This window comes from Saccostrea echinata, unplaced genomic scaffold (assembly GCF_033153115.1).
Source record: "Saccostrea echinata isolate AGI-Se365-2 ecotype Australia unplaced genomic scaffold, CSIRO_AGI_Sech_v1 ptg000010l, whole genome shotgun sequence".
Classification (NCBI taxonomy): Eukaryota; Metazoa; Mollusca; class Bivalvia; order Ostreida; family Ostreidae; genus Saccostrea; species Saccostrea echinata.
Window position 1 is genome coordinate 7,331,748 of NW_026889759.1, and position 25,929 is coordinate 7,357,676.

General features: G+C 32.9%; 2 protein-coding genes across 2 annotated transcripts; both read right to left on the reverse strand.

Moving 5' to 3' along the window:
- Positions 1-3,201: 3,201 nt before the first annotated feature.
- On the reverse strand, positions 3,202-9,330 carry LOC133184468 (uncharacterized). The gene is made up of 6 exons (XM_061319560.1): positions 9,225-9,330; positions 8,357-8,506; positions 5,990-6,049; positions 5,060-5,335; positions 4,609-4,791; positions 3,202-4,112 (listed from the first exon to the last, which is right to left on the reverse strand). Exons 1-6 carry the CDS (start codon positions 9,328-9,330, stop codon positions 3,562-3,564), a joined length of 1,326 nt encoding a protein of 441 aa, XP_061175544.1. The 3' UTR covers positions 3,202-3,561.
- Positions 9,331-14,243: 4,913 nt separating this feature from the next.
- On the reverse strand, positions 14,244-25,622 carry LOC133184469 (uncharacterized). The gene is made up of 7 exons (XM_061319561.1): positions 25,506-25,622; positions 24,512-24,692; positions 17,890-18,039; positions 17,089-17,148; positions 16,130-16,405; positions 15,680-15,862; positions 14,244-15,268 (listed from the first exon to the last, which is right to left on the reverse strand). Exons 1-7 carry the CDS (start codon positions 25,620-25,622, stop codon positions 14,697-14,699), a joined length of 1,539 nt encoding a protein of 512 aa, XP_061175545.1. The 3' UTR covers positions 14,244-14,696.
- Positions 25,623-25,929: the final 307 nt, after the last annotated feature.

Sequence of the window (25,929 nt, forward strand, 5' to 3'; positions counted from 1 at the left end):
GTAGAGTTATGCTATTTTGAGAAAAAAGACAATGTACGATTTACTGTTGGTCGTAATTAATTAGCGATAATTAATTCGTTCAATTATGTAAATCACACTTCACCAGAGTACACCCGATAGACCGGACGCAATTCATAGCGCTCCGGATTTCTTTGTTCACAAGTGTTTATAAACTCCAAATTAAACATGTAACATTGTAAATATTTAGTGTTTGGTAGTTTAGTAGTAGTGCTAGTTGTTTTTGCTTCTCTATTTCCTTTGTTTTTATGACTTCTTAACTTTTTTCTTTGTCCTGAGGAAGGGACAGGTCGTCCCGAAAATTTGACAATTATTATTGTTCGTGTCGTTGGTCATTTTTAGTGCTTTATATAAATTTCCATCCGTGACCTTGTATCTACTTAGTAGATCCGACACTTAGGATATACAGTGTTGTTGGTTTTTAGTGCTTTATATATATTGGTAAATATTGTATGTAGTTGAGGGTAGCAATAAAAATCCAAAGCTTGATTGATTGATTGTATGTTGTTTTATGTCCTGTTCGAGAATTTTTACTCATATAGAGAGGTCACCACATACAGGTGAAGGGCTTCAAATTTCTCATCCGAAGGACCTGCAACTTCGCGGCTATGTTAAGGCTGTCCGAAGGCTTAATATGCATTAGAAATACACTATTATATTTTGAGCTAGATTTCAATTTGTAATCTATGTAGACATGTGCAGTAAATTTGTGAAGAGAGTTAAATAAGGTATTGTGAGAAAGCAAATTTGTGATGTCACATGACTGTGTTGATCACGTGACGGACACTTAATTGTTGCTCAAAAATCCCATAGGCATAAGTGAAAAACAAAATTATTGAGGACAGTTTGTTACATAAGTCAATTAAACCTATTCTTGGGTATATATATAAAGTGCTGGGGGAAAGTCTGAGTTTTACTTCTTAAGAAAATATTTCACAAGAAATTCAACTTACCCACATACAAGGGGGCATTTTCCACTCTTCATCGCAATTTATACAAAATAGGATATATTACATACATGTACGATCCCCAGCAAAATTCAGTTAGAAGACACACTTCTCTAGTAGATTCACATAGAACATCTCCAGTTTATATTTATTAATCACTTGTGCCAGTCTAAAATATGCATGATTTATAAATTCTTACTCTGTCTATGGACGTGTTAGGGGGAGCGTTTCATTTTCATGTTTTGTTATTGTTTGAATACCTACATTATCAGAAAGAGAAAGGAATAAAGATATTGTATTGCAAATAATCACCATCATAACAGCACATAGAAACTCAACAATTCAGACACCTGATTTAAACATCAATGTCGAAATAAAATCTACATGCCATGGGAAGGAATGTAAAAGTTATGACACTTTCCCCGTCATGACTGCTCAAGTTTGCAGTGACTTGATGTCATATTCTATTATGACATCATATCTTAGTAGTTCAGAGAGGTAACAACAGCTGGTACACTGTAATATTTAATGGACTGCCTTATCCTAGCCGCGTTTCACTCCAAAGTGCCGAGCGCTTGGAGAAGGAACAGTTGCTACGGTAACCTATCTTTTATCGACTTAAGTTACTTGTGGCTGTGATTGGAACACAAAACCTTCTGAGCACGGAGCGAGCGCTCTACTGACTGAGCTACCGTAACAGCTAAAAAAAAAACCCAAGAAAATAATTGTCAAACAATGAGCAGTTGAGGTTGACAATGGTTTTCTTGGAGTGAAAATTTCCAATGTTACCCTCAACTACATGCAATATTTGTTCTGTTATACTGAATGTGACCTGTATGCACATACATTTCACTCAGGTGGTTTTTTTTTTTAAAAACAGGTGCTGTAATAAAATATAATATTTGTTCTAAGTCTAGTTGTGAAAACGATACTCATGCACTTTTAAACAAATCAATATATATACATTTGTGGTATCTCTCTATTATATAAACATGCAGAGAGCAAATATCTTCATAACTGTATGAAGTTTTTCGAAGGTCATAGGTCATTACGTGACCCAATCACACAGCGCAGTAATATCTACATAAAAAGACTTACTCCACTAAGCAATATAGCATGTTTTTCATACATAAAAATGTACAAAATACTCTAGTAAATTATAATAATCATTTTATTTACAATGTAAACGAGTATTTAATACAGTTTTTGATCGGTTTTACATAGAGAATAGAAAACTACATGTTATAAGTTCCATGTCTGAGCTGCATAGTCTCAACGTTTACCCTTATTTTTCTCGCAGACCTCTGAATGCTATAATTTTTTTTCGTTAAACTTTACTCACAATAAATTTGAAAATCTGTTGAAAAATATCAATGTAATGCAATCACGCCACAAACAGCTGACAAACACTGCACTTTGGAAGTTCGGTAGGCACACCTCCATCATCGAGATCGTTGTGACGTTGTCTTAACAATGTAAGCTGTCGCCAGTGTCTCCATGTCAACATCATAAATTAATATAAATATGCCTTACTGAAATCGTAGATTTTATGGTTTTGATCAAATTTTGTACTTGATTTCAAGTTATCTGGTCCGGACAAGTGTCTCCATCCATCCCTTTCCTACCGAAATTCCTCCAACTTTTTATTATCAAACATCGGACGTGTTTCTTGTGTTTTTTAACATCGAATATGGGTTCTCATGAATACAAAAATTCCCAGACACCAATATGCTCACTATAATTGATCGCAAGTAGCCTTTCACAGAATATTCCCTTCAAAACAGAATCCTTTGCCAGATGAATTTGAAGCGTAACCGTTTTTCAAGTCGATTTACACCTAGCGTAATTTGTCGAAATCTACGACGTGCGGTTAGTGCAATATTTATATTCGATTACATTCAATTGTCCATCTCAAATGTATATATAAGTAATAAATAACAAGTTTAAAAACTTCAATGGGAATTGAAGTGGGTCGGTACGTGATCAAATCTTCTGAGAAGGCCTTCGGCCTTCACAGGATTTGATCACGTGACCGACCCACTTCAATTCCCATTGAAGTTTTTAAACTTGTTATTTATTTCTTAATTGTATACGTATTAGTTTCAATTTTATCTATGTGTTCTCAGTTTAGGTGCAGTTAACAAGACTGACGTTAATATAATGTATCAGTCATATTGCTCGAATCGACTGTCTCCATTGCAGTGTGGGTGTCTTGAAGCTTTATTTGAAAATGCACGATCATTATATTTATCCAATGTGAAAAGCAATAATACAGAAAGCAGAAAAAAACAAACCTTATCTCTATCCGGAAAAAAACTCAAACACACATATATACTGATGACATTTCTCGCTTTAAAAGAAATGGTAGTCCTTATTGAAGCATTGTATTTTGCAGATCGTATCCCATATGCAACGTGTGTTAGTATTTCTTGTGATGGATTATTCTAAGACCTGTCAATACCTGTAACTGAAGACTCCTTATTCGGTTTCGATATACATATATTTGACATAAATGAATTTTAAAAAAATCACATGTACTTTTTGTATAGGACAAAATCTATAATAATTTCGTATAGGATAAAATCTATAAGAATTTTTACACTCTGCAGCATCTACACGAGTCTTTATATTTCAGAATGTTAAATACTCTATAGCCGTATTCATTCCAAAATTCATTATGCGAAAGAAAAGCTTCAAAATCCTCCAAGAAAAAGGCCATCGTTAGTGGTGAAGGTATATGCTTAACAAACACTTCTCTGCAATGACGTTCGTCGACACCAGCAAGAATGGCCCAAAACTTGACGAAGTCCTCCTCACTGATGATAAGGTTTTTCTTTCGATAAACCTCCGTGGAGAAGAAGTTGAAGAATCCCGTAACGATTGCCTTTGCAGGACAATTTGCTTCCAGACAACTGATGTAGTCATTCATTGATATGTTTTTTCCGGGACCGCTCTTGAAAATGTGGTCGTTCCACCATTTCTTTTGTTCTTCAGCAGACAAAGGAGTATTTCTAGCACCAACAAGTCTACGAATCTGTTCCAGCTTGGCGTTAGTCCTTTCCATGTCATCAGGACTGATAACGCCATCTTGGTCTGCGTCAAGAAGTCTGACCCATTGACGCCGTTTCCGTCGTAGGAACCATTTCTCTGTTTAATGAAATATCGAAAATATAAATGTGCCTTGCTTCTGTCTTCTAAAAGTTGTGTTAGAAATATAAATATGCTATGATTCATATGTAGACAAAATTCATGTTAGCGTTTTAAGAAGATTTGTCTAAACACATCCAGTATATACTTTTTTCCGAAACAAGATTGAAACTCTAGCATTAAGTGAATTGAAAAAGAAAATGAAATTGTTTTTATCCAAAATAAATCACAGTCATGGAGATTTAGGGCATTATTTATATAATTATACCGGAACCTTTCAAATTCTTACGGAGCAGATTAATTTAAACTGAATGGATATTCCTATTAGATAAAAAGCTTATCACAAAATTCATTGCGTAAAATATTGCTTCAGGGAAATAAATACAGTCAACCTTATTATCTCGAACTCGATTGGATATAGAAAAAAATTGGAGATGTTCGAGAATTCGAGATAACGAGGTTTGACTGTATAGCATTAGAGGGGAAAACAGCTTACTTTGATTTTCTGGCACAAAAATCAAGGCAATCAAGACGTAAAGAGCGTACGGCATTAACACAGCCAGTTCTCCTATTTTGGCATTGTAATAAAAGCTGTAGAAGTCTGTGTCGCACTTGACTGTGTACGTTTCATTTTTCGATATTTCTTTACTGTCGTAAAGATTGAAAACTTTTACTGCTCCTGCAAACAAAAAAAAAATTGAAATGGATTAAATCCATACAAAAAAGTTGGGTTTTTAAAATTATTATTTGTGTGTTTTGAGAAAACTAGCAGGTAAATATATTACAAAAAAGAAGGATGGTCACTTTATGCAGTAAAAAGAAACGTTTATTTATTTGCGTGTTTACTTGGATTGTTTGCTTTATTTGCAAATTCTGCATAATAATAATAATAATAATAATTATTATTATTATTATTATTATAATGATAATAATAAAAAATAATTTACCTGCAATAATCAAACCGAAATTAGCGATATACAATGCCAGGCCAAGAAAAAACAAATGACCCCCACATTTTTTCTTTCCCTCAACATCATCCCTAGATTGACGATGGGTACGACGACTGTCCAACAGGGCAAAAAATCGACATAAAAAGGCGTATAGGATAGTTGCACACATAAGTCCACCCTCAGCTTGTATGAAAACGGTGAGATCTTCGCCCTCTTGACTTTTTCCTTTGTCGTTGAACTTTTTCCAATAACAGTCTCCTTTATGCTTCAGTCCTAGTAAAACAATATGATATACCAGTCATTGAAATTTCGATTCATATTAAGATCGGAATTTACGAAAAGTTACTATTTCGATCACCATTTACTTTAAAAATATATATTTTTAAATTTTGAAAGAAATTCTCCAAAATTATACATTGTATTTATTACTTTGAAGATTTATTTAAAAAAAAAAGTTATAAGAAATTTAGGAAGTTTTTTTCCTCAATCATGTAGTAGGAATAATGTACAAATTTGCAAAGAAAATTCCATTATCCTCAGAAGATTTGTTGTTGTTAAATTAAATTCCAATTCTTTGAAACTTTTTTTCTCAAAAGTATTTTGAACCTACAAAATGATGTTCCCAATCTGTGGTACGACACAAAGATTGATTAAAAATTGTTGCCATACTCTCAATATATTCAACGTTTCTTTTGCATAAATTATATACTATAAAATATAGTGGAGTTATTTGTTTTATATACGACATCACATCGACATACGTACAAATAAAATGAAATTAATTTTCAAAAGAATGCTTAGATGGTCGCAAGTAATATACAAGGTACTTGTACTTATAATTCCAATACTCATAAAGTCGTGGACATTATACATATACATTTATGATCACTGGATATTTACTTTCAGTTGCAGGTAGATTTGACTTACCGAAAAAGATATATGATATAGAAAAAGCCAGAGCTGCCAGCCATATAATCTGTTGTAAAACTGAAATAAATGATGTTTAAACATTTCATTGATTTCATAGATCAGAAATTGTTTCCAGCATCTTAAATTACTTTGTATGCAGTAAAACATTAAAGATATGATGTAAGAAAAAGTCCGAAATACCGTTCTTATCATCTTTTGTAGAACTAAAATAAACAACATTTAAAAATTTCTTTCAGAGCTTGTGAATGTGATCATTTTCTGTAATTCTTAAAAATCAATAAATCAATTTTTTTTAGCTCTTTGATTTGTTATTGGTGATTTAAACAACCTTGGCAAAATTCACCTGCTGTGAACCGGCGTATCAATAGAAAACATAAGTAAAATATCAAATTGTATAAAAATGGTTTGAAGCATTTTTATCATCTCATATACATTTTACATTTCTCCTACTATTAATGGAAATTAGCACTGATTATCTTATATTGTTTCTACTTAATAATGGATAGAATTCAGTGAATATAGAATTTTTGAAGCATTTTCGACTCCCATATATTTAGGAACAGGAGTTCGAATGTTCGTAATTGCTCTTTTAAGTTAATACTACAATTTCTTACTTTGAATTGCAGAAAAAATCCCCTTAGCCCTAATTCCAAAGAATTTATAATAAATATCTAGTGAGGAAAATAAGTGAAATGGTAAAGATGTCAAAACTAAATTTGCAAATAAATTTTTACAATTAAAAAAAAGTACTCCTGAAATACGAAAATACTAAAATTGCAAATAAATTTTTATAATAAAAATAAACAAGAGGCCCATGGGCCAGAACGCTCACCTGAGTTACTTTGGCTCTGCTGTTCTTCACAAGACCTCCCCTTTGTAATATTTATTGCGGCCCCGCCCTACCCCCGTGGGCCATGATTTGAACAATTTAAAATCTACACTACCCAAAGATGCTTCCACATAAGTTTCAGCTTTTCTGGCCCAGTGGTTCTTGAGAAGAAGATTTTCAAAGATTTTGCCTATATATTTCAATGTAAAACTTTTAATTTCCTATTGTGGCCCCGCCCTACCCCCGGGGGCTATGATTTGAACAATTTAGAATTTACACTACCCAAAGATGCTTCCACATAAGTTTCAGCTTTTCTGGCCCTGTGGTTCTTGAGAAGAAGATTTTTTAATGACCCCACCCAATTTTTGTCTTTTTTTGATTATCTCCCCTTGTAAGGGGGGGTTGGCCCTTCATTTTAACAATTTAAACTCCCCTTTACCCAAGGATGTCCTGTACTAACTTTGGTTAAAATTGGCTCAGTGGTTCTTCAGAAGAAGTTGAAAATGTGAAAAGTTTACAGACGGACGGACAGACAGACAGACGGACGGACGCCGGACAACAGGTGATCAGAAAAGCTCACTTGAGCTTTCAGCTCAGGTGAGCTAAAAAGTACTCCTGAAATAAGAAAATACGAACAAGTAGACTTGTTAACAAACGATAACGAATTAACTATAAGAAATAAAATTTTCTGTTGACTGTATTAAAAATTGATTGGGGTATATTGTATTTTAACATAATTTCATTGTTTTTCCCCCAAACGTTTTCAAGCATATTTATCATATGGTAATGATTACATACATAATGTTTACCTCAAATGATAAAACTTGTGTTGATCTTTTAAAACAGGTATAAGTAAAAGGAAATTGGATACAATTACTTTTCTACTTGGGGTCGATACGATGATTTGACATCCTGAAGAATATAATATTTAACAAGCCCGAAGGCGGGGTGAATAATTTACTTCGAGGGTTGATATATCATGGTATTGACTGAAAAACATTTTTTAATCATATGATTAAATGATTAAAAAAACGAACTCTTAAGCAAACCTTGCCATCTTTTCTTGGTTGTTTATACTGTTGAAGTCTTAGCCGAAGTGGAATTAGAAAAAAAAGAAACATAACCAGTTTATTAATTTGGAATTTCTTGATCTTTTTTTTGTGAGATGTAGAAAAAAATGTTATGTTTACCTGCAAGTCAAGTGCAGCTGAAATTACTTTTCATTACCAATTGTAACAATTTAAACGTTCTTGATCTATTTTTGGTCCATTGCAGAAAAAAATTAATGTTCATCTGGAAGGTCGAAAGCAGGTGAACACTTTTCATAACTAATTGTATCAATTTGGAAGTTCTCGATCATTTAGTACAATTTAGCAAAAAATAAATGCTATGCTCACCTGGAAAGTCTCAATGCAGGTGAACATAACTTGGTATGTTTACTACAGTGTTGGATCTCAACCAATCAGAGAGCCAGGAGTTATTCAATCATATTGAATAAAAATTACTATGCACATGTAAATGTTATTTTTACTTACTGGACATTTCAAAGCATTCATGAAGTTTTTCCCATAGATTTCTGTCATCTTGGAGGTATGGATTGGTTTTGCTTGACCTGCGATGATTTGTTAATCTCGGAGGATTCGTGTTCGTTCGTGTAAAGATGGAGTCATATGCTGGAGGAGGACCTGTTAACAAATATAGGGTTATTATTTTGGGGAGGGGGGTTAAGCTATGTTTATGTTTTTTTTCTAAAACATTTTTTACAAACTTGTAGGTGCTGTAAAATACGGTGACTGGCAAAGGACATAATATGAGATTTTTTTTCTATTAACTGGAATACATTTCGTGGCAATGAATTTATAAAAATAAAACTCATACCATGTCCTATACCTGGCAAGATAGTTGAGTCTTTGTAACGTCGTATAATTTAAAATAAGGACAGTTTTACATGCGTACAGTGAAAATTGCAACAATGACAGATATATGTCTTGCCTAAATTAAAAAGGGGTCGCATATAAATCTCTTCAATTTGAACAGACCAGTCACGGTAGCCCAGTAGTAGGGCGATTGCTTTTTGATCGGGGTCCGGGTTCAATTTTCGTTCGCCACGCGGCGTCAAACCTAAGATGCAAACATAGGTAGTGACTGTTCCTTTGCCGAGCGCCTGACACTAGAAGTGAGCGCCACTGGCCTTTCGGAGGGAGCCTTAAAAACCGAGGCCCCTTTTCGCTTTAGGCGTTGACACGATAAAGAACCCTCACTGTTCATTGACCCTAATTGGCGAGTATAGGTTTAAATTACATGATTGTATGGAAACAGAAACTATTCTGAGGGAAAATTCAATGGTTAACACTTTGAAATGATACTTGCATAGTTCCTGTACTTGATCTGCTGTAACAATACCAGATCCTCCAGAGTAGGTAAAACCCGAATATCCAGGAATATCATCTCGGGTATCCGGTCCTGAATAGGCCGGAGGCGACGACGACGATGGATCGCTTTTCTGCATTCCGCTAAATGAATTATGGGGTATATCACTCACCGACATTGAAAATTACTCCATGAAATTTCAAGTAAATATACAACCTAAAAATGAGCACGCAGATGATGTTTGAAACACGGATCCTTCCGATGAGAATTGCGAAATTATTGATTTCCGTAACCAATAACATGTGTATAGGAATATTTATAGAACATGTAACCCAAAGGTAAGTAGAGCAGAGTGACGAAACTTCAATGAATACAGGTATTTAAAATACAAAACAATTTCTACCCCATACATAGCTCTTAGTCATCATGTATTTTGTTACTTATACTTACACTGTCAAATATACACATACATATATTTTTAGCTGGTCGGGCAAGATATATTACTACAAATAGTAATGATAGCATAGCGGGAAGGGGAGGGGACTTTGTTTAAGGGCTATAAACTCTTCAAAATTTCTGACACTTTTTGAATATAATATGGTTGCTTGCACAGAAGTTTTGCAACATGTACTATTTTTAATGGTTCACTAAGACTTTCGAGTATTACCTTTTAGGAAATATTAAATTTCGGCACCCAAATAGTACCTGTATGCAAATGAGTTATGTGACAAAAACTGACTTGCATTGAGAAAAAAACATAGCTATTTTGCAGTATTATAATTTACCAGTCCCTAAAATTAATTGATCTACACACTTATGTTTTAAAATTTATCAGGATATTTTGAAATATGACAATGCATGGAAATTTGAAGACAAACATGCACATGGACCCTCGGTAGGTATATTGAAGAGCGTGCCTATGAGAAAACTTTGCAAATATGAGAAAATGTGGTGGAAGCAAGTCTGAAGGACAAAAACACAATATTTTTTCAGAGGTTTAAAGGAAACCTATTAAGAGACCAGAATATGATGTCTGTTTTTGCACTGGTTGTTTCTATTTTAAGTAACAGTCCATGTTTCATTTTGGCAAAAATATGAAAAAAAAACGAAGTTGACATGTTGAAAAAAATTGACAAAAAAACAAAATTCATTCATAAAATTCATACACAACATACGAAGAAAAGAAAATTATTTTCATACAGGGTATGATCTTTGTACCAAATTTTGTGCACGCATCAAATTCACAATAAGTGTTCAAGAGCATAAATATTGGCATAACTCCAAGACAGGGACAGGATAATTATGCATTTTACAGTGGTCAATGTTCAAACTTGTTTTTCTAAGAAAGTGATGCTTCCATTTCTGAAATTTTGTGTCCATAAAAGAAATTTTTAGAAATAAAATCCTTTTTGGGGTTCTCAAGAGCTCAGTAGTAATGATGCATTCAAACTTGTTAAAGTCAAATGAAACCTGTATTTGGTTGTTTTATAAATTCTAATTATAAAGTGATTTTCATTAATAATCATTCATTGCCTCGGCCAATGCTTAATAATCACTGTAGTCCTGATTCCCTCGAGATTTTTGCAAATACAGTGATTTTGATCCTCCCCTCTTTACAATACTATTGGACATTTTCCGTAAACAAACATTTCTGGTCCACCTCTTATCTTACAGTTAATAGAAATCGTGTAATTATTGAGACATTTTATATTAGATAAATTCAATGAAGACGCCATTCTGAGATCCGTGCATATGATTATGTATTTAATTTACAGTACATACTTGAAGAAAAAAGACGTTTAATTATCACATCAATTGGCTTTGATAAACACAGTGACCTGCCGCATTTTCGTATTTTAAAAAACTCTTAGCACATGCATTTTTCATACACTTTCACATACACTTTTATTATTTCATAGGAAAATTTCTAGAAAAAGTTTTGGATAAACAGTTATTAGCTTAGGAACTATTATCAACTTCTATCATCTTTGGGACTATGATGGGACTATCATTTTCTACTTCCGATTTGTTTCTTTGGCAATATACTCACAAGTCTTAGCAACCTGAATATTACAAAATTCTGATCAAGATGCTTTTTTGTGGGGCCCGAACTCTACATTTACAGTCTAATGTTCATTATTACAAAACATGCAAGTTAAATTTGCTTGATACCTAAGAAAAAAAATTAAAAGACTTGAAAACATAAAATGCAAACGTTCCCATCTGATTTCAAAACCAATTTCGTAGTTGAAAAGAAAAAACAATTAAAAAAACAATGAAAGAGGAAAAAAAGCAAAAATTAAGAGACCCATGAGCCACAAGCTTACCTGAGTCACTGTTCCTTCCTGTTCTACATCATGTTATTTTTTCCTCTACATTCCTATGTAAAACTTTGTTCACTATGGTGACCCCACCCTATTGCTGGGGTCCTGATTTGAACGAACTTGAATCTTCACTACTCTAGAATGCTTCCATATTCTGCACTTTGCAATTTTTAAAAAGATTCTTCCTATGTATTCCTATGTAAAACTTTGATCACCATTCCACACAGTTGCCTTGATTTAAATAAACTTGAATCTACATTGCCAGAGGAAACTTACATATCAATATGATTAATCACGCCTTTGTTGTTCCCGAGAAGAAAATTCTACGTAAAACTTTGATCGTGCATTGTGACCTTCCCTATCCCCCGGGGGGGGGGGAGTCATGATTTGAAAAAAATTTGAATCTACATAATGTAATAAAGCTTTCACCTATGTTTCAACTTTTCTGGCCCAGTGGTTCTCATGAAGAAGATTTTTAAAGATTTTTTCCTACACATTTGTATATATTCACGTATGTATTTATAATGTACAAATTTTATCGCCTATTATGACACCACGCTACTGGGGGGGGGGGGGGGTTCATGATTTGAAGAAATTTGAATCTGCAATATGTAATAAAGCTTCGACATAAGTTTAATCTTTTCTGGCCCAATGGTTCTTAAGAAGATTTTTGAATGATGCAATTAAATTTTCACTAATTCCTTATTATCTTCCCTTAAAATATGGCGTGGCCCTAGAGAAGAAGATGAAATTGTGAAAAGTTTAAGACAAAGTCAACAACAACCACGACGACAGACAACGGACAGATTTTGATAAGAAAAGCTCACTTGAGTCTTTGGCTTAGGAGAGCTAGAAACCAGAGGGAAATCTATGCTGCAAAAAGGCTAGGGGTACAAAAATATTTTGACCTCATCAGCAGTCTGAGTTGTTTCATTAGAACTGTGTGCATTTGTAAATGATTTATCAAACTGATGAGCCAAATGGCTAAAATTGACATTATGAAAGCAAATTTTCTTACCTCCTGCACAGATCTAGAAGAGTTACTTACCCCAATGTACGACCTATTACCTTTTAGTAGCAAAACCGGTAAAAAGATTGTTACCCATAAGTTTTATGTCAAAGCAATGAGGAGCTTCGTATTATTTTCAAAAAGTCATTAAGCTTCAAAATGTAATTACTTCCAGTAGGGAGTTGATCCTTATATCGCGGATTCGAATCTACTGCAAGACGTGGAGACCAGTCCTTTGGATGAGACCGTATAAACCGTGTTGCAGTAGGTGTTAGCACGAAAAAAAATTCCATCACTGTTCAATGGCCCTGAGTGCCGAGTATAGGTCTAAATTTGCAGCCTTCCACCGGCAAGTGGTGGCGTCTCCATAGTGAAATCAAAAGCAAACAAACAAAACTAAATAACAAAGAAGATAATGGTAACCTAACAACAAAACTTCACGATAAACGTGATGACTTCAACTTTTCTATCGTCAACTTCCCTTATTTATGTAGCAATACCCTTATTAGGTCTCCAAGTTGATTCGATATTCAGGAGCATGCTCTACGTACGATCAATTTTTAAAACGAGGCAAAATATTAACCAACAAGTTGATGAAACAAGAATATCAACAGTCTCGTTTGAAGTAATCATTTGGCAAGTTCTATGGTCGATATGATGACCTTATCAGCAAATAAATCTTTTATTAGGTCTTATGATTTCATATTAATTGTGAGGCCATTATTTACACACTGAATTGTCGATGGATTTTTCCGTTTACCCGATTATGACAAGGAGCACACGGCGGATGTGACCAGTCAGCAGGGGATGCTTACTCCTTCAAGGCGCCTGATCCATTCTCTGATGTTTTTGGAGGTCTCTGTTTGCTCTGCTCCGATTTGTATTTTTTAAATGGACTTTGAGCTTGAATACTGTTCGTCATTTCCATATTTCATTTCACTTGTATTTTGTGGTGTCTTGTATTACTTAATCTACTTTACATAATCTACTTTACATATTGAAATGCAGAATTTTGTAAGGAGAAAATTTGATAAATCCAAAATAAAAAAGTCATACGTATTTTTTTTAAATTTGATGTTACTCAAAACAATTTTATCTCCATGTTCCTACCGACCTTATAATGAAGAAATTCTAAGTCAGTCAAATCTCTATGTAGGAAAAAATAGGCTTTCACCACTTTTTCGAATTCTCAATGGAGAGTCCCAAAGTGAACCTTTCCTTGAGAGATAAGAGACAAGGGTGGGGCAGATGAAAAGCATGATGGGACAGTTACTTATTGGGCATTCAGTAAGGTGGGATAAGCAAGTTTTTTTTTTACAAGAATAATGCAATGCAAATGGGACATTCATATTTTTCCACTTTAAAGCTAAAAAAAAAGATTATCACTTGAAAAAATTACATGTAGCAAATCATACAACAATATACAAGTGCCTAACTGTGGAACCTAAAATAAATTATTAAATATCTATATGACTTTTTTAAGGGTTCATATTTGAACAGAAGTTTATATCCCCTGAAATGAGCCCTCAAATTCTAGGTTCCTCCTTTCTTGCAACAGTTTTGAACTAGCCTTTAGTGCAAAACTGTCTCCTGTCACGTTTATCCTGTTCAAAATATCCAGACATAAACATATTATTTTAGACTTAGAAAGTATATGCTATTTAAAATAAATTTATAGTATTTCACTGAAAAGTTTATTTGAGTTTTTTACTGGTGCAATAAAAATAGAACAATTTAGTATTTGAATACGTAACACATGTAATTATAAACTTTAAAAAAATCAAATCGTATTCATCACAGTTTTGTGTTCTCCATGCAGATGCAGTTTTACACGACAGTCTTCAAGAGTTAATTTAAAATGCATGATCATTATTGTCGACCTTAAAAAGTAACATGACAGTGGAAAAGTAGAAAAACACCTACCTCACTTCTTCAACACACACACACACACACACACACACATACACACACTGACGAGTATTTTCGCTTAAAAAGAAATGGCAAGGAAAATCCAAATACTGCATTGAACAGACTGTATCCTATACTGCAACAGTTGCTATTTTTTCCCCTTTTTTTGTATCTCAACACCTGTAGCTGAAAAAGCATGATGTTTGTTAAATAATATCAATGCATATCTCCTGTTTTCGTGTGTGAGAAAGTTTATAATAATTTTCACACTCTGCAGCATCTACACGAGTCTCTATATTTCAGAATGTTAAATACTCTATAGGCGTATTCATTCCAAAATTCATTATGCGAAAGAAAAGCCTCAAAGTCCTCCAAGAAAAAGGCCATCGTTAGTGGTGAAGGTATATGCTTAACAAACATTTTTCTGCAATGACGTTCGTTGACATCAGCAAGAATGGCCCAGAACATGACAAAGTCCTCTTCACCGATTATGAGATTTTTCTTTCGATAATCCTCCGTCGAGAAGAAGTTGAAGAAACCCGTAATGATTGGTTTGACTTTGTTTGCCATTTCATGAAGAGGAATGTTTGATTCCACCCACATTACGTAATCAGTCATGGAAATGTCTTTCCCAGGGCCGCTCTTGAAAATGTGGTCGTTCCACCATTTCTTTTGTTCTTCAGCAGATAAGGGAGTATCTCTGGCCCCAACAAGTCTACGAATCTGTTCCAACTTGGCGTTAGTCCTTTCCATGTCATCAGCGCTAATAATGCCATCTTGGTCTGCGTCAAGAAGTCTGACCCATTGACGCCATTTGCGTCGTAGGAACCATCTCTCTATACAAAGAATATCAAAGGTATATATTTAAAAAATTTAAAAACAAAAGTTCTGTTAAAATATAAATATGTTATGATTCATTTGTAAAAATTGACCGGATAATTTACATTAATTTCAAAAGTTTGTGTTCGCATTTTATGAAGATTTGTTTGAAGACCCAGTTCTGTTTTTCAAAACAAGACTGACGTCCTAAACATTGAAAAGGAAAATAACTTGTTTAGATAAAAAAAAATTTAAAAAATCATATCTTCGAGATTTATGGTACTGTTTAAATAGAAAAGGGATTCTTTCAATTCATCAATGTACACATTAATCTAAGCCAGTTATTTTTTTTTTTAAAAAAAGGTCATGGCAAAAATTAAAGGTAATTATTGTAACGAAGAAAAAATATACAGGGAAAACAAACTTACTCTGTTGGTCTGGCACAAAAATCATGGCAATCAAAATGTAAAGAGCGTACGGCATTAACACCACAAGTTCTCCTATTTTGGCATTATAATAAAAGCTGTAGAAATCTGTGTCGCACTCTATTGTATACGTTTTATTTTCTTCTGTTTTGTTATTGTCATAAAAATGGAAAACTTTTGTGGCTCCTATAAAAAAGAAGGAACATAAAGAAATTAATTAAGTCCATACAATGAAATATGATTCTTCCTCTAAAACGTGTGTTATATAATCAATTGTTTGTTTTTAGAAAACTAGCAGGTATTTCAAAAAAAATAGATACCGGTAGTCGATTAAAAATTGACTTTAGTTCTTGATATGCTTGGTCCCTTCAATATTTTGGCTTCATTTGCTAATACCGCATGTAATTATTTTAATAAATAAATAAATGAATAAATAAATGAAATATAGCTTACCTGCGACACAAAAACCGAAATTAGCAATATACAATGCCAGGCCAATAAAAAACAGATGACAACCACATTTTTTCTTTCCCTCAATTTCATCTCTAGATTGTCGATGGGTACGACGACTCTCCAACAGACCAAAGAATCGACATAAAAAGGCGTATAGGATAGTGGCACACAAGATCCCGCCCTCAACTTGTATGAAACCGGTGAGATCCTCTTCTTCCTCAACTTTGCCTTTCTTATTGAAAACTTTCCAGTAACAGTCTCCTTTATGCATCAGTCCTAATGAAGAAGTATGATCATCAGTCATTCAAACTTAGAAGTATGTATAGATTATAGTACTAAAGGGTTCACGGAAACTTTCTACTGTAAATCAATTTTTATTCATGAAAAATTTATTTTGGCGTAATTATACGAGACTATCTGCTTGCGAAAAGTTTATTCTCAGGTATATTTTTATCATTAAGGATTATATTCAACAATACCCAGAATTCGTGAAATTTTTGCTAAAGTCTCGCTAATAAATACTATATGACTTTCTCGCGAAAATAAGGTGTAGTGAAAAAATTGGCGATCCACAAATTGTTAATGACCCTAATATCGAAATATATTTTGCCATAATTTTTCCAAAACAATACTTAATTTGAAGCTAAGGGAAAAGGGAATTGATAAGAAACTTACGAAGTTTTTTCCTATTTTTGGTAAACTGAGAACGATTAAAAATGTCGCCATACTTTTAATAAACTCGACGTTTCTTTTTGCATGATTTACGGATTATGATATGAGTAAATCGTCCTTTATAAGACATCACCCCTTAGATAAACATAATGAATATAAAAAAAAAATAATGACCAATAGTAAATCATTAACATGTACTTGTTTTACAATATCATATAGTCATTATACATACAGAATTGCCATTTGTGAATACTGGGTATATACAGTTGCATGTTAATTTGACTTACCGTAAACTATATATGATATAGAAAAAGCCAGAGCTGCTAGCCATATTATCTGTTGTAAAACTGAAACAAACATTAGCTCATTATTTTTTCCAATTATTTTCAAGGATATTTATTGCAATGATAACATAAAATTTACCTCAAGAGATAAAACTCATGTCGATATTTTAAAACATGTATAAGTAAAAGGAAATTAGAAATACTATACAATTATTGCTCTTTTTGAAATCAACACAATGATTAAGCCACCTCAGGAGAACAACATTCACCAAGCACGAAGGAGTACAATATATGTATTCAGCGAGCCCAAAAGGCAAGGTGAATATTGTACTTATAGAATGGCTAAATCATAGGGTTGAAAAAAAAAACACCCAGTAATATTGTTTCATTATTATATTATTTAATAATTTCTAGCTCTCTGGTTGGCTGAGATCCAGTATTGTAGAAATCATATTAAGTTATGTTCACAAGCACGAGACGTTCCAGGTGAGCAATTTTTTTTTCTAAATTGGACTTGATATAAATCGTGAACAAGTTACAAAAAGTTACTTTCCTTGAAATATTACTTGCATTTTTTCCATATCTCACGAAAACTAGATCAAGGAATTCAAAATTAATACAACTGGATAAGTTTTTCTTTAATCTGTTAATTCCTACTTCTCTCACTTTCACTTTTCACTTCAGTCAAGATTTCAATAAAAATAAACAATCAAGAAAAATGTCAAGGCTTGCTTAACTAGTTTGTTTACATAATCACTGAATCATCTAATAGAAATTGTTATGCACATGGAATTTTTTACTCACTGGACATTTCAAAGCATTCATGAAGTTTTTCCCATAGATTTCTGTCATCTTGAAGGTATGGATTGGATCTGTTTGAACGGCGATGATATGTTAACTTGGGAGGATTCGTGTTCGTTCGTGAGAAGAGGGAGTCATATGCTGGAGGAGGGCCTGTAAAGGGTGCATATAAACCTCTTCAAATTGAATAAAATTTATCAAAATGGACGTGATTGTATGGGAAAATTCAATGGTTTACACTTTTAAATGCTACTTGCATAGTTCCTGTACTTGATCTGCTGTAACAATACCAGATCCTCCAGGGTATGTAAAGCCCGAATATCCAGGAATATAATCTCGGGTATCCGGTCCTGGATAGGCCGGAGGCGACGACGACGATGGATCGCTTATCTGCATTCCGCTAAATGAATTATGGGGTATATCACTCACCGACATTGAAAATTACTCCATGAAATTTCAAGTTAACGTATAACCTAAAAAAAGATTAAATTTTAGTGACAAGCAGTTGATTCATGAAACACAGAACCCAGACTTCCAAAACGATTGCGAAATTATTGATTTCCGTAACCAATAGCATATGTAGGACCTGATATATTTATAGAATATATCTCATGATTTAGTAGAGCAGAACACAAAATCTTCAATGAATAAAGGTATTTAAAATAAGATACAAAGCCCCTAGTCAGCATGTGTTTGGTCACTTACCAAAACAAAAGGTTTTAAACTTTCAAATATAAATCTTCGGTTTTTGTTTTTTTATTTTCATCTGGTCAGTCAAATTATACTAATACAAATATTATAGTTATAACAACAAATTTTTAAACACGTTTTATTACAGAATGTTAAAAAAAAATTTACACTTATTCTTAAAAACATTATTTAAGTTATCTATATAAACATGATTCTATCGCCGATTTCTCAAAGGGAGAGAGAGAGAGAGCTTGTTTGTGTTATTTATCCTTAACGAGTTACTTTGACTTCAAAGAACTTTTAAATTACGAAGGAAACGATACTTCTGTGCAAATATGTGGCAAAAACTGATACGTAACTATTTTTGCAGCAATCAGCATGACCCATGCCCTAAATTTTTAACGTTTTAATTTATAATGTTTATAATGTTTTAATGACCCCTGGGTCGAGGCCTCTTCTGGTGGACTGTTAGTCCTCGAGGGTCTCAACAGCTAAGTACTTTGGTACTATACTACATGTGTGTATCTTGAAAATACGGATATATATTTAATTTTTGTAAAATTAAGAAATTTATTTCAAAATTAAGGATTATCTCCCTCATGCATCTTTCGACGTATCTGGCCCCAGTCTTTGGCACCTTTTTTTCAGCTCTTCAAAATCTTTTCTTTATCTAAATATTTCGGATTTCCTAAGTTTCGGCATGAGTATCACTGAAGAGACATGATTTGTCGAAATTCGCATCTGGTGAATCAAAATTGGTACCGTATATGATTACATCAAGATTTGAAGTTTGCCAATGCATGAGATTATGTAGACAAATGTGCATATGTTCATTCATATTTATTGTGGTATGCAATTACATACTATCATTGGATTGCCATCTCAATGCAGTTTTCATGGCCGTAGGAACCGGGGGGGGGGGCACTGGGGGGCCCTGCCCCCCCTCCCCCCAATAATTTTGCCGATATATACATTACTATAGTAAATGATGACCTTTTTTTTTTTTTGCTTGTCAGGAAATTTTTTTTGATAGTGCCCCCTCAACTGTCAACTGAAAATGTATGGCTGTGCCCCCCCCCCCTGAATTTGCTTCCTACGGGCCTGGTTTTATATGCTTCAACCCCACGGCCAGAGATCCATAATCAATTCAAATCTGAATTTAATTAATAATCAGGATAGTTGGATAGGGGTTTTTTTTACCATTCAAGTGTTTTTGATCCACCCCTCTTTACAATAATCCTGAATATTTATAACTGATCTAGCTCATATCTTAAAATTAATCAGGACTCGATGTAATCTTGTTTTTAAGACATTTAATATTAAATGATTTCACCAAAGACCTAAATCTATGATAATAATTATGCACTTTGCAAACTATAGAACGGGATTAGAATGAATTGCTTTAGAAATACTGACGTTTAATGGCCACATCAATTGACTTTAAATATTTATAATAACTTTATATCTTGTGCTTTATTTTTATATTCTATACTTTCATTATTTAATATGATTTTTACCGTTATTATCATTCTAAAAATAGCTTAATTAAAGGGGCCGGGAAACAGATTTGAAGCTCATATTTTCTAAAATTTTCTAGATAATATCATGACTTATATGTTGCTACATTTCACATCGAAATATATAAAAAGCGTGTTAAGAAAATTCTTTTATCTGGAAATTATTAAAACTACGGTTTTCGGGACGTGTTTGATTGAAACATATCCTTATACTTTCACAAAGAAATTTTTATCCATAATACGTAAGAAAAGTAGAAATTTTGTGTATGAATGAAAAATGTGAAAACTATAATTCATAATAATCTATAATAACAGTATTGTTAGTCCGTGCTCAGTGATGTGTCCAGACTAAACAAATTAAACTCACCAGGTAAAACATAAACACTAACAATAACAGAGCTCGTGCCCTGTTTACAAACACAGGTGTTTAACGTGATATCATGAAGAATGCCGTTTTCGTTAAATTCTTAGAATATTCATGTAAGTTCAAATCATTAAACTGAAGTTATTTTTCGAATAAAAATAGATTTTTAGTTTTGTAAACAATGCAACTGTGTCCAGGCCCCTTTAAAATACACAGTTATTAACTTTGGGACTATTTTCTTTCCTTTTTCTCTCTTTCTTTAGTCATTTTTTTTTTTTTGGTAAAAGCCTCATCAACTTAAAAAAAAATAAATATAATATGTTTCTGATCAAGATACTCGTGGGCCCAAATTTAGGATCCTACAGTATGATATTTATTAGCAAGATGTAGAAAAACTAATTAAAACTGCGTATGTCCAAAACAAATATCACAGCTAAAAACGACATTAATTTTAACCTTACCGGCAGTGTGAATTGTTTCATGAAAACTTTGTCCATTTTTGTAGCATGAAACCAAAAATATAGTACATGTATGTGCTTTTTATAACATTACTTAAATAAAACTTAAATTTTAACAAACCAGTAAATAAAGTATTTTTATTCGATTTTTCCTCTTCAAAAAAGGCATATCTTGGAGATGTTTTATCAGACTAGCCCTAAAGTACGCACTGCTGGTATTATCTTATAAAATCCAAACCTGTAGAACTTGTAAAAGCAGTGAAGAGTTTTTTTATGATTACAAAATATATTTTTAAATAAAATGTAAATAAAAAACCTCTGTAATCAAACTTTATATTTTACATTCAGGAAGAAATTATTCCCTTTCACTTGTATTTAGTATGGCAAGTCAAACGTCAAAAGTCAAATATTCGATTTTTTCCATTTGCATTGTAAAAATTTTCATTTGTATTGTATGATTATTATTTGTATTTATAAAATTCAATTTATATTGTATAATTTTTATTTGTATTTTATAATTTTCCATTTGTATTGTATCCGAGGATTGTTTATTACGTAGGATTTCATTTGTCAAGATTAAGCCTGTATCATGTTGAAAATGAACGAGATGTTCCAGGAGCTCAAATCTATATGCATTTGCGTGCGTTTAGAGGACGGTCATTTAGATGAAAAGGGAGCGTTGGCAGATGACAAAGAAATAATCTGTTCTTGGAAATGTTGTCTAAGAAAATTGATAATTTTATCTTGACTGATGGTAACCCCCCCCCCCCCCCCCCCGCCCCCGAAATGGAGTTTTCGGGTTTGGGCAAATTTTCGTCTTCTCCTCCTTGTCTCTGGTCATTTTGGACATAAATATTCTCTCCTGCAACAGCAAAAAAGAAAATAAATAATCTGAGTCGACAAAATTTGCCCCCCCCCCTTCTGAAGATTAATTGACCGTCCCTTAACATCCATGTATATAGAGCAGCCCAGTTTACCCGAAACATCTCGCTTTTTTAAACACTATCCTATAAAAAAGACTCAAACTTGATAAGTGAAATCCTTCGTAGCGATATAAATAAACAATCCTCGGATACAATACAAATGAAAAATTATCGAATACAAATAAGAAATTATACAATACAAATAAAAGATATCGAAAACAAATTAAAAAATTATACAAAACAAATGATTTTTTTTACAATACAAATGGAAAATATAGAATACAAATGGAGAATTATACAATACAAATGAAAAATTATACAATACAAATGGAAAATTATAGAATATGAATAAAATTGTACAATTTAAATGGAAAATTATACAATACAAATAGAAAAGATAGAATATTGCAACGTTTAACATGCTATAAGAGACTTTTTTTTATTTATCTAATTTTCTTGACGTATTAAAATGCAAATTTTCTTAAGGAATTATTTTAATTTATCCAGAAAAAAAGTGTTAGGCTAGTGCGATTTTTTTTCTTAATTAGATGTTTTTCGAAACAGTCTAATTTCAATTTTCTTTCAGACCTTATTGAAGAAATTGGAAAATCACTCATATCTCTATGTTGGGAAAAAGAATGTTTTTTTCTTTTTTTTTAAATTCGGATGCAATTTTTTACAACGAACCCTTCCTTTAAAGATAAGGAGATAAAGTCATAAACAAACAAATGTACATAGATGACATGCTTTCTCTTGATACATGCATTTGACTGACCTGCCTTTTTCATATATATATATATATATATATATATATATATATATATACAGATGGCTTCATTGAAAACAGTACTTGTTTGCGTATACATAGGTTTTATTGAAATTGATTTCTGGTAATAATTTCAAAAACAAGCGTAACTTTTAGGGAAAAAAAACAAAGGAATGTCGATCAGTTACACAAAGTGATCTCGATCAGTTTTGCAAAATTGGTATAGAAATAAGAGGATTTATTGGATTTAAATGGATTTACGCATGAAAGAGCTAGGTTCGCTTCATGCTTTAAATGGTCCTGTAGCTATATCAATTCATTGACTAACATTCTATGTTCCATTTCAAACATTTATAATTGCATATTTTAGATCAGAGGTTGCGCTCTATATAAAATATCGAAAAATAGCTTCAAAGATTGGCCATTTTTGTAGATTTTTTCAGGATATGATGAAAATGACGCAATTCATGACGTCATAATGCATCCACTAGCCAGAATATCACGTCATTTTTGATAGATACACAATCACCAATGGTCTAAATGATAATTAATGCATTGTCAACTTAATCTAAGCAGTTTCACTTTTTCAGAAATTCACAGGGTCAAAAAAGGCCCTAAGTGAACCTTGTTCTTTCATTAGTGTATTTGGGTTATACATGGGCAGATCCAGGGAATCCATGAATCACAATTCGTAAATTCATTTAATGTTCAGAAAACTGAATTAAAAAATGAAAGTTTCCCCTTTTTCCGTGAAATGCATTCACAGGATACAAAGCTGTAATTTGATACTTTACACACAATAATATTGGATAATTGATATTCATGTTTTCAAATTTTTTTTTATTTATTCGTGTGTGTGTGTGTGTGTGTGTGTGTGTGTGTGTGTGTGTGTTTGCTACTCTTTAGGTTGTTCCGATTCCGATCCAAAATGTTTTTTTTCAAATGTTTATCTCGCAAAAAATTGGCACAGGGTCATTCTTAAAACACTCTTAATAATTTACTTAATACAGGTACAAATACTTGAACTTACTTGACAATATTTGGCCTTGATAGTTTTTAAATATTCTTTTATGTCAGATTTCATGGAATGGAAAGAAAAATCAAAGATTACATTGTTCAATGTATATATACTTATAATCTCCAATGTACTCCTCTCACATCCGCCTCAATAGTTTTACCATATATATACTTTATCGATCATGCTTGTGCTGTTTTACAAAATTAACTTGGGCATAATGAATTGGTCAATGCATGTGGGGTTCTACAACACATATAAATAAGCATAATGCATCAGTCGTTTTTTTCTTTCCTTTCCAGTCAGGTCCACTTCGTTTTGTGTGGTAAGCATGTATGGTACATGGTGACTTTGTTTCTTGGCTCAATTATAAGAAAATGAAATAATAATCCCAGAGTGGAAATATATATTGTTTACTTAATTTTACCACCCCCCCCCCCCCCCAATGATAACGAAAATACGAAAGGAAAACTGCTTAGACATGACCAAAAAGCAATTTCCGTGGATTGAATCAAAACAAAATGTTCTTCTGCCTTTAACTGAAAATTTTAAGTTTGGCTTGGACGCGAATGATAAATTATCAAGGTGACTTGTGCAAGACTACTTTTTTTTAAGTACGACACAGTGTGTAACAGTCTGCAATATTTTTTTTAAACTCTGCAACATCCATCTTGGCTTTTAAATTTCAGAATATTAAATATTCGATTGCTATATTCATCCACAAATTGATCATTTGAAAGAAAAGCCTGAAAATCTTCTAATAAAAAAGCCATCGTTAATGGTGTAGGTATATCCTTGACAAAGACTTTTCTGCATTGACGATCATCGATAAAAGATAAAATGGTCCAGAACTTGACAAAATCTTCTTCTCCCATCATGACATTTTTCTTACGATAATCATCCGTGGAGAAAAAGTTGAAGAATCCTGTTATGGTTGAGTTGACTTTGTTTAGTCTTTCATGAGGGGTTGCTGCTCCAACAGTTCCATCCAAGAAATTAATGTAGTCTATGTAGTCTATGACTGATATATTCTTTCCAGGACCGCTTTTAAAAATTTGGTCGTCCCACCATTTCTTTTGGGTTGCATCAGACAAAGGAGTTTTTCGTTATAACAAATTCGACAATTCATTACAACGAATTCAAAAATATTTTTGATAGGTTCTAAATGGGCTTCCGTATAAATGAGCTTCCTTAGGTATGAAACACGTTAGCCAAAATTCGACCCATTGATAAATTGCATTTGCTAACAAGGTCATTTTAATGACCATACAATTTTTTTTTTTTTTTTTACGAAATGCGATCTTTGAATTGGGGTTGTTGAACATCAACTTATCTGTCAGTAGCCTGCCTCGGTTTAAAAATTGATCACACTCAGAGTACGTAAGGTGACGTACTCAGTACATATTTACATTTTTTCCAACATAATGCTCTCTTGCACGCTTATATGGAGAGCTTCCGTTTTGATATCATAATTATCTAAATTTTATGATCTCATACACGAGTAACCAAAGTACAATAGAGCTCGCCTGGTTAGGGTTTCCAACGACAAAAAAACCTTTCAATTTTAAATATTTTCAATAATGTATACTTGAATCAAGAATTGTATTCACGGTAATCTGAATATTTACTTTAACAATACAATAATCAAATTAAATAATCTAAAAAAAAAATCATCATCATACATGCAATATTGTTCTAGATCCAAAATTAAGGTAATGTGCCATGCCTGGTTGGAAAGTGATACTGGAATTTAAAAGTATCTATATAGTGAAAGGGAAAAAGATGTGTTGTGAATGATCATGCTAACTTGCAGTAAACTAAAAACTCGGAATACCTTGACTAAATTCAGTGCACATTGGTATGACTTTAAGTTTATCTCAACTCACCTTTCCTTTTCGTGCCAGCTGGCACATAAGGACCCCATACACTGCCTCCGTCTGTCGCCGTCTCTGGTTACTACCCTTGTTGACACCACATTCTCCATTCCAGCTGTCATCGTTCATGCTCAAAAGGTTAGATACATAGTTCTTGATGAAACTTGATAGTGTTATGATTAAGAAATTGAATTTTACTTCAAACTTATTTTGCTGAAGAAAGATGATGATGAATTGTATCAAATGACATTATTTAATATGTTATATTGGTAATTTTGAATTAAAACATGATCTGCAGTCATTTTTCTCTTATTGAATGGATAGAACAGAACAGAATATTTATTACTTAATTTAGAGCCCAAAATAGACAATTATGAAATTATTACAGGAATAAGGAAAAGACATGCCAATGGATAGTATGATAAATAGCTACATG